The sequence below is a fragment of the Denticeps clupeoides genome, chromosome 4, assembly GCF_900700375.1.
Source record: "Denticeps clupeoides chromosome 4, fDenClu1.1, whole genome shotgun sequence".
Lineage (NCBI taxonomy): Eukaryota > Metazoa > Chordata > Actinopteri > Clupeiformes > Denticipitidae > Denticeps > Denticeps clupeoides.
In genome coordinates, this window is record NC_041710.1 from 30,398,299 (window position 1) to 30,412,535 (window position 14,237).

Genomic DNA, 14,237 nt, shown 5'->3' on the forward strand with positions numbered 1-14,237 from the left:
TACACAAATTTGTTTTCTTTGTATTGTTGAACACAACTTTTTTTATTTGGGTTCGTACTGTTAACATATACCTGATTTCCACTCTTCGTGCATCTGAAAATTGGCATTCTATTCAAATTAAAAACCTATTTGCATGCTGATAGTTTCAGTATATTGTAGGATCCTTTAAACTGTGTTCTCAAACAGATATTCATTCAATTCTGTTGCTTTATACACGGTATATTTTGCATATTGAGTTTTTTGTGTCATAAATACTAGTAAACGTATAACACAATATAACACAACAATAAGTTCTGTTTGGGTATTTGAATGCTGAGCATTATTGTCCTTCTCTACTTGGTTCCATTGAACCAGGAATTTGACTTGTAATGTTCTAGCATCTATTCTAGGCAGTGCATTTCCTCTCTGTTCTAATTACTGCTGGGTTAATGTGTCACTTTACGTCTGCTGGTGCAAGGAAATCATCTGTGCCTTTTGTGGGTGGCTCTTATTTCAGGGTGCAGGAAAGCAATTTTTTTTAAGCTCTTGCATCGTGGGCTAGATTCCACTGTCACACTAACTCCTCGCTCATTAGCCGTAATTTAGCAACACATAATATTGAATTTGTTACGCATGACTTTTCATAATGTGCAAAGTCAATGCCGAGTCACACTTGGCCAAGATGATATCAGTCCCGCTCCACTTCTCAGGTAATTACGGTTTTTGTGTGCACGCTAGGAATAGCTGCTGCTCCGTGGCTGAAACTCCCACCATCTTTGCGAAAAAAAACAGTGTCACAGAAAACATATTATGTTTTCAGTCATTCATTATTCATAATGAAGGGCCGGGGAAAAAAGAAGCTGAAAGACCTCCAAATGTACATGAATATTTATGGCCTGCTGAGATGGTTCATGTGAAGCCAAAATTTCCCAAGGAGGACCTCTGGTACTCTAGGTACTGCTGAATGACTGAAAGCAATCCAAACGTTATCTTCTTCCATGACGCGTTTCTCTTCCTCTGTGTGTGCTTTCTCTCCAGTGGGAGGAGGTGAGCGGCTACGATGAAAACCTCAACACCATCCGCACGTACCAGGTGTGCAACGTCTTTGAGCCCAGCCAGAACAACTGGCTCCTCACCACGTTCATAGACCGGCGTGGCGCCCAGCGCATCTACGTGGAGATGCGCTTCACCGTCCGCGACTGCAGCAGCATCCCCAACGTGCCGGGCTCTTGCAAAGAAACCTTCAACCTCTATTACTATGAAACGGACTCGGTCATCGCCACCAAGGGAACAGCCTTCTGGATGGAGGCCCCATACCTGAAGGTGGATACCATTGCGGCCGACGAGAGCTTCTCGCAGGTGGACTTTGGTGGTCGTCTCATGAAGGTGAACACGGAGGTGAGAAGCTTCGGGCCGCTCTCGCAGAACGGCTTCTACTTGGCTTTCCAGGACTATGGCGCTTGCATGTCCCTGCTATCTGTGCGGGTATTCTACAAAAAATGTCCCAGCGTGGTGCAGAACTTTGCCATCTTCCCCGAGACCATGACTGGCGCAGAGAGCACCTCGTTGGTCATCGCCCGAGGCGTCTGCATCCCAAATTCCGAGGAAGTGGACGTTCCTATCAAGCTGTACTGCAATGGCGACGGCGAGTGGATGGTGCCCATCGGTCGGTGCACCTGCAAAGCTGGCTTTGAGCCCGATAACGGCAATGTGTGTCGAGGTAAGGTCTCCGTCTGATTAAACTCGTAAAATCGCTGCTTAAACGACAAATCCCCAGTAACCTTGGGGGAGCTTTTACAACGGCATTTTGTGGGTTTAAAAGTTTGAACTTTGCCGTGTTTAAACTATCTGAGCTCACAGTGGTGGTACATACGCTTAAACATTATTCTCAAAACGTGTCTGAAAAAGTGCTCTCCTCTTTACTTATTTAGTAAAAAAAAAAGTGCGATACCAGTAGATATTTTGTGATGAGTTTTTTTAATGAATATAAAAAAAAGCAGGCCTTATATTTGAGAGTGTCTACATCCCCTCTGTAGAGCTAAGCCTGCATGTTGTTTCAGGAACATGCCAACGTTTCCCCATGTCTCCTTGTAGACAGGGCAGTGGAGGGACGCTGATTTATTTTGCATTTGATTGATGCTAATTTGTGGTGACTCAGATTACACACAGCAGGCATGGACATCTGGAAATGCCTTTCCCCCATAGGTGAAAGAGCTGGGTAGCCCTGCTATATGTATTCCACTCCTGACACTCGCTCCATCAGTCTGCTTTTCATTATCAGGCATGCACACATATGTGTTCTTGCATACACACACAGGCGCACACACACTTACACGCACATAATGGATGAGACAGGTGCATAGGTACACAGTCACAGACATTAATTTACATTGATTAGATTTAATAATAGACACATTTATAAACAGACTCATGTATATGAACATGTGCATTTTTGTTGTCCATATCTTTGCGGGGACCAAGCAGAATAAATGTGTAACAGATGCAGTATTTCTGTAATAAATCTTGCTTGTGAGGACTTTTTCCCATCTTTGTGAGAACATTTGGTCTCCATTAAGATAAACACGATAAATGCATGCCCACACATGCATAATGTTACTTGCAAGCATCTGCAAGCATGATCACACACTAAAACCACACATACATACATACATGCACATGTTCACATTCAAATGCATAAGTACAGAAAACTCTCACCTCCACACACGTGCATTCAAAATGTATGTATACATGCATGCCTGCAAAGAGAAACTTTCACACGGGCACATGCACACACACTTTTGGTTACAGTACGCTCAAGGTCTATGATTACAGCTTGAAATCTTCTCTCCAGGCATATTGGCTCCCTCAGGAAGTCCACAGGAGAGTGTGTTGAAAGCAGATAAGACTGATTGACAGCCATCTGCCATGATCAATAAACAGATATGGAAAAAAAAAAGCCCTGTGCTTCTGCACTTTAGCCTCTCCGTGACACCCGAACCTGAGTCCTTGGCCAGAGGAGCTCTGACTTTGAAGAGTGCTGCTCACAGGTGCCGGCTGTCCCAAGTTCAAATATATCCCTGGGCTCAACTCCCTTATCAATGGAGAGATTCTTATGATAAATTCCAAATGTCCACCATCACAAAGGGTCCATTCTTGCTTCCCTTCCACCTGCTTCCAACAGGAAACATGCAGAACTTTCACAAAAAAAGCATTAATTCGTGTTTGTTCCATTCCTTTGTTTTCCGGGGGAGCTTGAGGATTATTGCTTTGTTAGTCCAGGTTGTTGAAGGGAAAAATGGGATTAATGATGCAGCATGAAAAGCCAGTAGCCTTCGATGAGGACGCAGCTTCGGGAGTGCAAGGGGAAATGATGCTTAGCAACGGCATGTAGTAAAAATGTTTTTACTGCTACTAATTGCATTCATTTGGCTGGCGTGTGGATGCTTTTACAGCAACGAGGACGGCCCCAGCACCTCCCAAGTCATCTTGTCTTCGCTTCTGAGCAGCTGGCCTGTGTTTTCTTGGCCGGGGTTCTCCATCCTAGGCTTAAGAGAGAGAGACAGAGAGAGACGTGACCTCGTCTCAAGCTCTAGATTGACTGATTTGTCAGCCCCTCCAGCTGTTGTACCATCTCCCATCATGGCTTTCGGGGAAAAAGAAAGAGGATGAAATTGCATCTGCCCAGGAAAAATAACTCACAACGTAGATCTACTTTCTCCCCCCCCCCCCCCCCCCCATCATTAGCAGCTCTCACCATCATGAAGACAGCTGTGTTAACAGTCACATCCAACTTCATCCGTGAGTAATGGGGTCCGTGGTGTCCATGATGCACCCAGACAGCGTGGTGGCTCGCGTGACAGCTGTGATCCTGACGCGACGCTGGAGCGGCCGCCCCATGGCCGGTGAGCGCGGTCGGACTATAGCTCTGTGCCCGGTCGGCTCCCGCACTGTTAGCGTGCTGACCGACAGGTGAAAGGTCACCCTCACTCCCTTCACTTGCTGTAATTGAGACTGGATTGTCTCACCACAGGAGCTGTCTGGTTCGACAGCATCCATATTAGACATGATTGAGATACAAAGCAATCAAAGCTGATGCACGCACGCTCACCCATACTGTGTGGACATCTGGAATGTCCCTGTGTTCCTCCATTAGATAAAAAAGGGAAAAAATTCAATACTTAACCCAGCAGATGAATTATTATTCAGTAACTACATTTTATTGAGGCAACAAGTGCATAGACCCAAGGGTGTGCATCTGACAAATACACTTTTTTTTCAGATCAGTACAGTGTATAAATGGACAGATTATTTTTTTTTCAAATTAGAATTTTTTTGTTTACTATTGCCGTTCACTCTGAAGCATTTAAAAGCAAAAAGCATTTAAAAGCATCACCGTGAAACACGGTCAAGCTATGAAGTGCCTGCCATCACCATAAATTGCCATTCAACTGACATGTTGATTAAGTGATCGATCATTTATCATTATGCCAAGCAGAATATGTGATTAACATGTGATTCATTGTGATTGGGGTGGACGTAACCTACTGGGTAACACAATTGTGTATTTTGTCCCTGTATTTTGTCCCTGAGCAAGACACTTAACCCTGAGTGTCTCCAGGGGGGGACTGTCCCTGTAACTACTGATTGTAAGTCCCTCTGGAAGGCCGCCTGATAAATGCCATAAATTAAAAAGGTAAACATGTGGTCCACTGAAACCGCAGAGCTTGATGGAGTATGTGTAAACCGGCCTTTTCTCTGCAGCGACTACAAAGACCCTCTGAAAAGGCGAGGACATGCATGGCATGGTTAATTCTCCTGATATCCTCTCCTCCTCCCTATGCCCCCAACTTCCTTTCGAGGGGGTCCAGAAATGAGATACCCCGGGTACTTTTGCCTAGCTTTATCTGCACTTGGCGATTTCAAGGAGCTGAAAAACAAAGCCCGGGAGACAGGCACTGAAGAGCGAGGCAGCACTTTGAAGACACACTAATTATAGGAGGACAGACAGCCAGAGCAGAGACTGCCAGCAGTAGGTCATTGCTCACATTCTGGGTCTAAGATGTAGAACAGAGAACATCATATGGACTTTCTCCTGCATACATACACACACAGACCCTTTTTGTCAATTTGCATTTAAATCAAAAAGTTGTAATACGTTTGAATGTGTGTCTTATTCTGTATAAGCAGAATATTTCACATGCTCTGACGATAAAATAGTGATAAAATAAGGTTAACATTAAGGCTGTCAATTGATGTCAATCAAAATTTAACAAAGAATTCATTGTTTGAAATAGTAATTAGTGATTAATTAGTTATAATTAATCATGGTTAATTGTGATTCATTCTTAAGACTATAGCTTATTTATTATTACTTTAAAAGAGACAGGTGTTGGAAATTGATAACCAGTTCACTTTGAATGGGGTGACATCATGATTTTATGCAACGTAATAGATCTAAATTTCCTTTACAAATGCAAACATATTAAGTTATTTGTCATATTTTAAATGTTACAAACAGTACATTCAAGGATTGTCATAATAGCAGGCATTATTTAATTGTTGCATCCCATTTATAGTGACTCATTTGCATAATTGATGATGATTTATGTTGATGGTCCATTACATAAAACAATCATAGCACTAACAGACACTTAGTGGCTCGACTACTGAACTGCCTTAGAGATTGCGATGCGTCAACCCCCTTAATCTGCTTCCGTGTGACAAAACCATGTCTTCGTTGTGTTGTTGTTTTCCACACAATATGCTCATATGCTTCATTATTTGCGCAAGGAAATGCAATGTGAAAGGTCTTGTAGAATCAAAAGGCTTTTGGTGGGCATGATAATTCAGGTCAGTGTAAAAACATGCCCTTTCCAATGGAGCTGAAGTAATTGCCTATTAGGGTCTTGAAGAAAGAACAGACGAAATGCCATTTCGTGCATGGAAATAATTAGAAAAGTGTGAAGTGGTGGTCACATACTGATATGCTTCAGTGGAGAATCTGGTCCTCAGTCGAATGTCTTTTGTACGATAAACATCTTGAGCTGTTTTCGCCGTGTGAGCATTTGGCCCCAATGGCAAGCCATTCGCCGGCCTGTGTGGCGCTGTTTGTTCCCAAAGGATTGGCGGCCTGTCGCAGCAAATCACTTTAAAAGTCTGCATTTCAACTATTTCTGTTTCAAACATTCCAAGAACACTGATTGGTTGATAAGTGTAGCTAGAAATTAGAGCTGCACAATATGTCAACATGGCATCAAAACAAAATATTTTGCATAAGCAGTAACTTCATCGCAAATGCTGCAGTTAGCAGTGAGTTGGGATTGTAAATAATATTTATTGTGACAGAAGAAACAAATACTAGTATGAACAAAAAAAATACAGACAGTGCTGATTATTATTCTGGATACATTTTACAATCGGAATCAGCAAATGAATGGGTTGAAAGAAAAAAAACAATACATAGGAAAATGAATAATGTGTCTGTTCAGACAGACGGTCATCTTAAAGAGACAAGGAAGCTACAGCGATGCCCTCCAGGCAATCATGATGGAGCTGGCTTCCACAAGGCATGGAAAACACAGCGTTCAACAAAAAATATTGCTCCGGTGTATACGGGCCTTGCCTTTCCTTAATAGCTTGCATCGCATACCTTGCGGCACCATCTATTTGACATAATGGAGGCTAGTGCAGTTGATGCCTGTCATAATGTTGAATGCTCTGACCATCTATTACCATGATCCTTGGAATGACTTATGGCGAGAGGAGGTAACCCCCTTTTCTCACTGCATGGGAATGCTGTCAGTCACAATTGTGTTTAATCAAAATTTATCTAAAAAAAAAAAAAAAAGAAATAATAAATTGCTGCACAAATCTGTAATGAAATAGCAACTACTTTCATGGAAGGGCAGGAAAAAAAACATCAGGTCACCTTTATTTTTATCGTCATGGCATGTTTAGCGAGATCTCCGCAATCAGTTTTGGTACATCTTTAATTAGGCTCAAATTAATTATACCAGATTATTCATACAAGCTGTGGAAAACTGGGTTAGTGGCTTTTTTTGCGTATCTGACTTCCTCCTCGCTGTTAATCGGCACGGGGGACGGGAGCTCTGGCACCCACTGTGCTCCGTACCCTTGACCTGTATGGCATGATTATCCGACGTACCGTTTGTTGCTGTCTCGGCGTTGGCCACTGTCCGGGAAGCACAGCCAAAGGTGGAGAGTGGCCCTGCTGTGCATGTAGTGTGTGTGTGTGTGTGTGTGTGTGTGTGTGTGTGTGTGTGTGTGTGTGTTTGAGAGTCCTGTCAGTTGCTGCAAATGCTCTATGTGTGAATCCGGACAAAAAAAAAAAAAAAAAACCTGCAGCTATCATCCCACACAAAAAAAAGCGACCTCTGCTGCTGCCAGCAGCAAATGCTGTCACTCACCACTGTGACAGACCCTGTAGCCGAGCTGGAGAAAATAAATATCCTGATAAGTCTGTGTGTGTGTGTGTGTGTGTGTGTGTGAGACAGAGAGAGATAAATACAGAAAAGGATCAGGTTCACCAGCAGACTCCCCCAGCTGCTTTGCCTCCTGTGCCAAGTGCGATGTGCATCGGATGCTTAACAAGACTTGTACATATCGCCCCGGCTTCCGTGGGCCGTAATTAACCGTGGGAATAGCCGAGCGTGCTCTCATCGCCGCACCTTTATTCCATGTCCGCTACTTATCACGGAGACACCTGGGCGAGGAATGCAGTCCTGGTGTGTTCGAACGGTGTTGGGGTCGTCCATGCTCATCTTTGTCATCAAAGCAGCCCGTGTTATGGCGCATGCCACTTAGACTGTCGGGAGGACCACCGCCTTTGAGGAGATCAACCGTATGCTCTCTCCCCCATTCTTGTCCCACAAGGGCTTGTTAGTAAGACAAGTGAAGCGCTCACGTGGTACTGCGGGGTTGCGGGGGCTCAGACAGAGGACTCAAGCAACTCTTATACACACACATGCATGGTACCATATTTAACGCTTCAGCCCTTTCCTTATATATGTGCATGTGTGTCTATGTGAGTGAGTGTTTGTGTTTAGTTGAGACGCCTGGCAAGTCCGGGGAGACATGCTGAGACACTGTTGCTCTCATTATCTCTATGCGGTTTTTCTTTGTTTATAATTCTTGGAGTAAATATTCTTGATCTTTATAAATTTTGAAATTTTTTATTCTCTTTTTTTCTATGAGCGGTTAGTCCTGTCCAACTCCGTGTTTCAGTTTGAAGGAGAGCAGAGAACCATTTTGACCCACTTAGAACAACGGTGATTGCAATGGTCATTTGCATCATTCTTTCTTCAGCCACTGTGCATGTTGAACACTATGTCAAATTAATCAAATTGTAATGGAAGGAATTAATTTGTGTACATTTGCATTTGCATAATACCAGATCTCATGCTAAAAGAGGAGTCAACGTTGAAGTTTAACCGTTTCCACACTGAGGTTTTCAAACCTGTGACCCTTCCCTGCCTTCTTGACCACGTTTCATTCGTATGTAAGCAGCCCTAAGGCGGTCTATAGGCCCAAGACGGGAATAGACTTTGAACATAAAGAGACCGCCTCATGTGATTTATCATGAACGGTTGAGTGTGAGTAAAAGCTGTCTCCTCGGTTTATGAGGCACGGAGGCTTTATTCTTCTGTAATTGGGTAACCACGCTGGCTCCTTACTGCTGAGCTTGTAGCTTTTGTGCTTTGGCCCATTTCTATGCAAAGCACATACTCTGTCTCGTGCTCAGTGAAATCTTCCAGCCTTAGCGGGATCTAGGCATTATCTGTTGTGTCTGGAGAACGTTCTGGACGAGGCCAGCGTTGTCCGGTGTAGTGGCAGGCTAGATGCACATATCCGTCAGTGGAAAAGAAAAGTCCTGCACTCTTATATTTAGTTGGACCAACTTAACATTTGACTGTAGCGTGCATGTAATCTTGACAGAATCACCTACCACAGTAATTTGAAATGTTTTTTCCAAACCATCCATATTTTCCACTAAGAATTGTCATTGCAATTCTAGATGTGTTTTATCAGTTTAATACTTCAAGTTCTCCATTCAAAAACACTTTTAGGCAAATAAGAGAATGGCTTTCTTTAAAGTGGGATTTTGGTTCATAAAAACTCACATCTACACAGCAGTGTTAGCTGAAATGTTGTCTAGTTCTCCTCTGCGGTGCGTTAATCAGCCAGAACACGTCATTGTTCTCCAGCCTTGTCTTTTCACTAGAAATGTGCACCGTAGAGACAATTTCTTTTAGTTGCTTTATGCGGTTCTGCAACCACTACAGCACAGCCACAAATGTATTGTCTGCCATTGTTGTATGTATGACACGTTTGGGGTTATAGGTCAGGTTGGAGGTTGAGTTAATACGACAGCGGTTTCATGTGTGCTTTGCCGTCCACATGGATACACCGGAAAGAGAAATAACCATTTTTAGGAAATAACCATTCTGGGTCCCCTGATAAAATCGGATAAAAAATTTGGTGAGAAAACATTGTCGTGTGGACTGGGCCTTAGACTAGACTTGATCCATGAACTTAATTAGATACGGGTTGTTTTTGGCGTGTCGTTTTCTTTCTATTTTTCCATCTCTTCCTACATTTACATTTACAGCATGTACCAGACGCCCTCATCCAGAATGACTTACAATCAGTAGTTACAGGGACAGTCCCCCCCCCTGGAGACACTCAGGACAATGAAGTGTCTTGCTCAGGGTCACAATGGTTGTAAGTGGGGTTTGAACCTGGGTCTTCTGGTTCATAGGCGAGCGTGTTACCCACTAGGCCACCAGCACCCTTCTTCGTTTCCTCTGGCCTGCGACCATTCCTCTTTGCACAGCTGATGTTAATGATGTGTCTGCATGGTTCCTTCGGTTTTGGCGTTGGGAAGCTTTGGACATGGCAGCATTAATAATACAAATATTCAAATAACTTTATTTAACGTTCAGCGGGTTGTCAGCGGTGACGGGAGATTTACGGCCCATTGAGGGAATGGCTTTAAGTGCCCATTCATCACGGCCATGTTATTTATGCCGGCAATGATGGGTCTGTGCCGGGTGAGAGCCGGCCGCTAACCCCCTGCCGCGGTCCGTGTAGTCACCGGAGAGAACCACGAGCGTTCCTTAAAAGGACTGAGTGGGAGCGAGAGCTTATACGGATTGCACCGGCAGCTGTAAACCTCCCAGCTTATTCTTGGCATTCAGCCTGGACGGTAGATGACATTTATTTCACTGGATTGGATGCTGTATCTCATCTTTATAACCTTTTTTTCAATAATTGCACTTACAGAGAGCAATGCTTGGAGCATCTCCTAAACTGCTCCTATATATCTCTTGCCCTCTCATACCATGAAGCAATAAAGAGACCTGTTAACCTGGCAAGGAGGAACCTGTTCCAGCGACGCCATCAGTTAAAACGCCATGTCCTCCCCTCTCTTCTCTTCTGACGCGGTGGTACTTTATTGTCCTGGGCAGGCTTTGGATATATCTGTGCAGGGTTCTTATTGATCCTTATGAGTAAGCTGAAAGTAAAAACACAGTGACTGGTTAGGGGGAGCTGTGGAAATGTCTCATGGAGATGTGCATGGAGGAGCTCTAAAGAAAGACCTTTGTTGAGACTCGGAGACTGCGCAGGTCACATCTGGCCTCAGCAGTGAAAAGCCGGTGGATTCGCACATATTCAGGTATTGTACGTATTCAGGCCCGCACATTCACACTCACACACAGTTGGGTCACCTTGGACGCCAATTAAAAAGCCCTCTGTCCGCTCTCGTCAGGTCCCCATTACTGACCAGGAGAAAGGCCGTGGTGACGGTCAAGAGGATGGGTGAAAAGAAGAAAGAGCGGCGCGGCGTACTTGTTGTTGCTCAGCTTTGAATGGGTTGACGCCCCCCCTCCCCCCGGCCATTCTGTTCCTTCCTTTCTCCTATCCAAACACGGAGAAACAGCGGTGGCATGCCGCTTCTAATGAGTCTGGCCTGCCATCCTTTATCTTTCTCCCTTGCTCTCTCTTTTTCGCTTATCGGAAGCCTCGCTCTCTCAGTATCTTGGATCATCAGGGTCTCACCATCTTCTACATATTTGTCCCCTCTCCCGTGTCCCCTAATTAGCCTTTGGGTGGAATGATTTAGCCTTCTTGGACAATGGCTGCCGATGGAAAAGGGGAACTAGGGAGTGGCGACAGGGGCAGACAAAGCAGTCAATGGCGTCAGCAGATGGCTGCAGTCCCTTCAAATTTGCCTACACCGCTGTTGTTGGCAAAACACAAAGGCCAGGGTGAGTGAGGACCCACAGGCGAGCCGCGGGGGGAGGTCACAGCCCCTTTTCAAGCCTCCCGTTGCCCACTTTCCTTCCTAATACCAGGACCTCACCAGGAGAGAGAGAAAGAGAGAGATGCACCCTGGGACTGATCACTGTTACAGTTACCCCTGTCTAACCCGGGAGTCAAAGCCCAGTTTTTTTTTTTTTTTGACAGTACGTCAGCCCTTTTTCGCCACTGCCTTTTGATTTCACTTTTATCTTCTTCTTTTTTTTGTTTTTTAATGAGGGGAGAATGGGGAGCGCTGGCGGCATTGCACCCAGTACAAAGACTTCACAGCCACATTTCTTCTTTTTCCTTATCCAGCTATCGCCTGGGTGGAGAGAATGCAATTTGCATGTTAAGCCAGAAAAAGTATGTTCTGTGGATGGTACCTCTTTTAAGGTGCAAGCGTAGGCAAAACGTACCTGTTACATTACATGTGCCTGTTGTCCAGGGTCAGGGCATGCAAGAACAAAAGCAAGGATCGACACTGGAGTTATTGATTGTGGCCATCTACTCAAATGCCAGTATTTCAGGGGAAATAATTACTTTTGTTTGCTTTTTATCATCATATTTGAACGTCTGATTCATTCTGCTTAATAACATTTGCAAGTGATGGATGTTACACATACGATCTGATCAAAGACCATGCTAAAAAGGGAAGGCAGCTAAGGTTTGCAGTTAAGCTTTATAAGATTGGCAAAACCTTCTTTTTTCCTGTGCTTCAACGTCACAGCTAATTAAAAGTGATGCATTGTATCATAACTGTCTGTGCAAGACTCACCACTACACCCTAAACCATGATCTCAAGAAACTATTTCCATTCATACTTAATATTTGCTCTACTTTATTGTCAATGGGCATAACAACAAACTGACTGAAAAAATCATCTGTATTATAAACTAATTGGTAATTGAATTAGCGGTGACAGATGATTTTACCTTAACAACTCTCAACTTAGAGCAAAATGATTCCAATGGCGTTTAAACAAAAATTGTCTTGTTACAACAACCCATTCAGAAATGCGTATATAGCAACAGAGTAAATCTTTGCAAAAGAAAGAAGGGGAATAGAGGTGATGTCTTGTCCAAATTCTGAGCAGAAATGGAAGCTTCCAGACAGTTAAAGGCCAGAGGGAAGCGCAGCAGGCAGTTCCGAACATCGTATCCCCACTGCACTGAAATGCGATGACAATATTTAAGTCAGGACATTTTTTCTTTTCTTCATCACCATTCTTGTATTTTTGTGCTCTGGATCCATAATTCAATGATGTGTAAGGAGTATTTTGTTTTAAAATGGCAATTATATGCTGCAGTAACAGTGGCTGCCGTGAAATAATTATGGTGTCACTGCTCCAAACGCCTTCATATAATTAATTAATTTTCGCACGTCCTGGACTTTTTTTTTTCTTTTCTTCACATTTCTTCAAGGCAGTTTATTGCACTTGCCTTTTTCGTGAACTTGCCTAGAATGCGGATGCTGTCTCTCCTTGAACAATTCTAATGGAGACTTCTATGTCGCCAATCAATGAGCTTTCAGCCTTTTCATGGCAAAAGACTTGGCAAAGCTGACCCCCTGACTTGAAAGGGGGAGACTTTCTGATTCGGACCAGGCATTCTGCCTTCTGACGTGTCTGTGACAAATTATTGATCAGAGGCCCCCAAGCCCCCCTGCCTGGTCTGTCTGCTTGAGGTAAAGGGGGATGAGACACTGCTCCACATTTCAAACCGAGGACGAGCAAATGAGAGGAGAAGGAGGGGGAAAAAGTGAGTAATTCCTGGCTTTCGTGAGCTGGATGCTCTTTGACTGGCTTGGTCAGGGGTCTGTTTACTTGTCTTAGACAGAGGCTGGGAAAGCTCGGGCTGCTTCAAGCGCCAAAGCCAAACTACCGCAGCCTGCAAGCTAATTTGCAGCCATGCATGTTTATTCATAAGGTGGCTGCACCTTCTTTGGTGTGGCATCGATGTGCCTTTCATTTTAGATTTGTCTTCATTTTTATGTAGACGGGCAAATGCAGAAGCACCCACCTACTCACTTTCTCAGGTTGACGGAAGCTGGAGTCTGTCCAGGCTTTTGCTGGCACACTACAGGACACCAGTCCATTACAGAGTAAAGCATGCTCTCTCTCTCTCTCTCACACACACACACACACACACACACACACATATACGTAACTCCCAATGCTGCTTCGTAAATTCACCTAACATCCATGGAACACCCTATATTATCCAGTTCTTCAGCCAGAACTCAAACCTAGGTCTCCCTGTTGCACAGCTATGGTTGCTTCACAATTTGATGCACGTCTTAGGGTCATGCTGGCCCATCAGTTGATTTGTAATTTTAGATCCCTCATCATCACCAGGATACTTTGATGAATTGGTGGCAATGAGTAGTTATAGATTTTCCAGTCCTTGTTCTTTCCTTTCTGATCCACAGATTGTCATATGCTGGAAAATCACAGGAATGGGGAGAAAAAATAAAGAGTAGGTCAATCAAACAAGCAGAGGTCTGGCAAAGTGAACTCCCCTCTGGGAAGTTGGTACTGTAACCTTGCATTGGGAAAGCTGCCCATTTAATTAGATCTGACTGACCTATATAACTCTCCTATATATCATTATATATAGTTCCTATATATATTGGGATCGAGTAGAAGTAACACCACCATACTCAGAAGATCCCACCTCAAAACTTAGCTTATAGACTACGTCTGTCGGCTGATTGAACAGCTCGCCTTCAGCTTGAAGGTGTCCATGTAAGAATCTATCTTGGATGATGCATGCTTCTGTCACTATCAGACTCTTCATCGATCTACCCAAGCACACCCTAAATAAGTTACAGATCATTATGAATGCTACTGCACAAGTTTGACCAAATGCAGGAGGAGCTGCATTTCACCTGTCCAAAATTCAGCGTTTGTATTCCCCATCTTGCGAATAGAGGATCTG

At 43.9% G+C, this 14,237-nt stretch overlaps 1 protein-coding gene across 2 annotated transcripts in view; it reads left to right on the plus strand.

The window, feature by feature from the left end:
• Positions 1-14,237, plus strand: part of ephb1 (EPH receptor B1) — a 161,924-nt gene that overhangs the window by 63,648 nt on the left and 84,039 nt on the right. For both annotated transcript variants that reach the window (XM_028975172.1, XM_028975173.1), the window contains exon 3: positions 1,018-1,699. In XM_028975172.1, the coding sequence (XP_028831005.1) occupies positions 1,018-1,699 (682 nt within the window). The remainder of the gene's footprint in view (positions 1-1,017; positions 1,700-14,237) is intronic.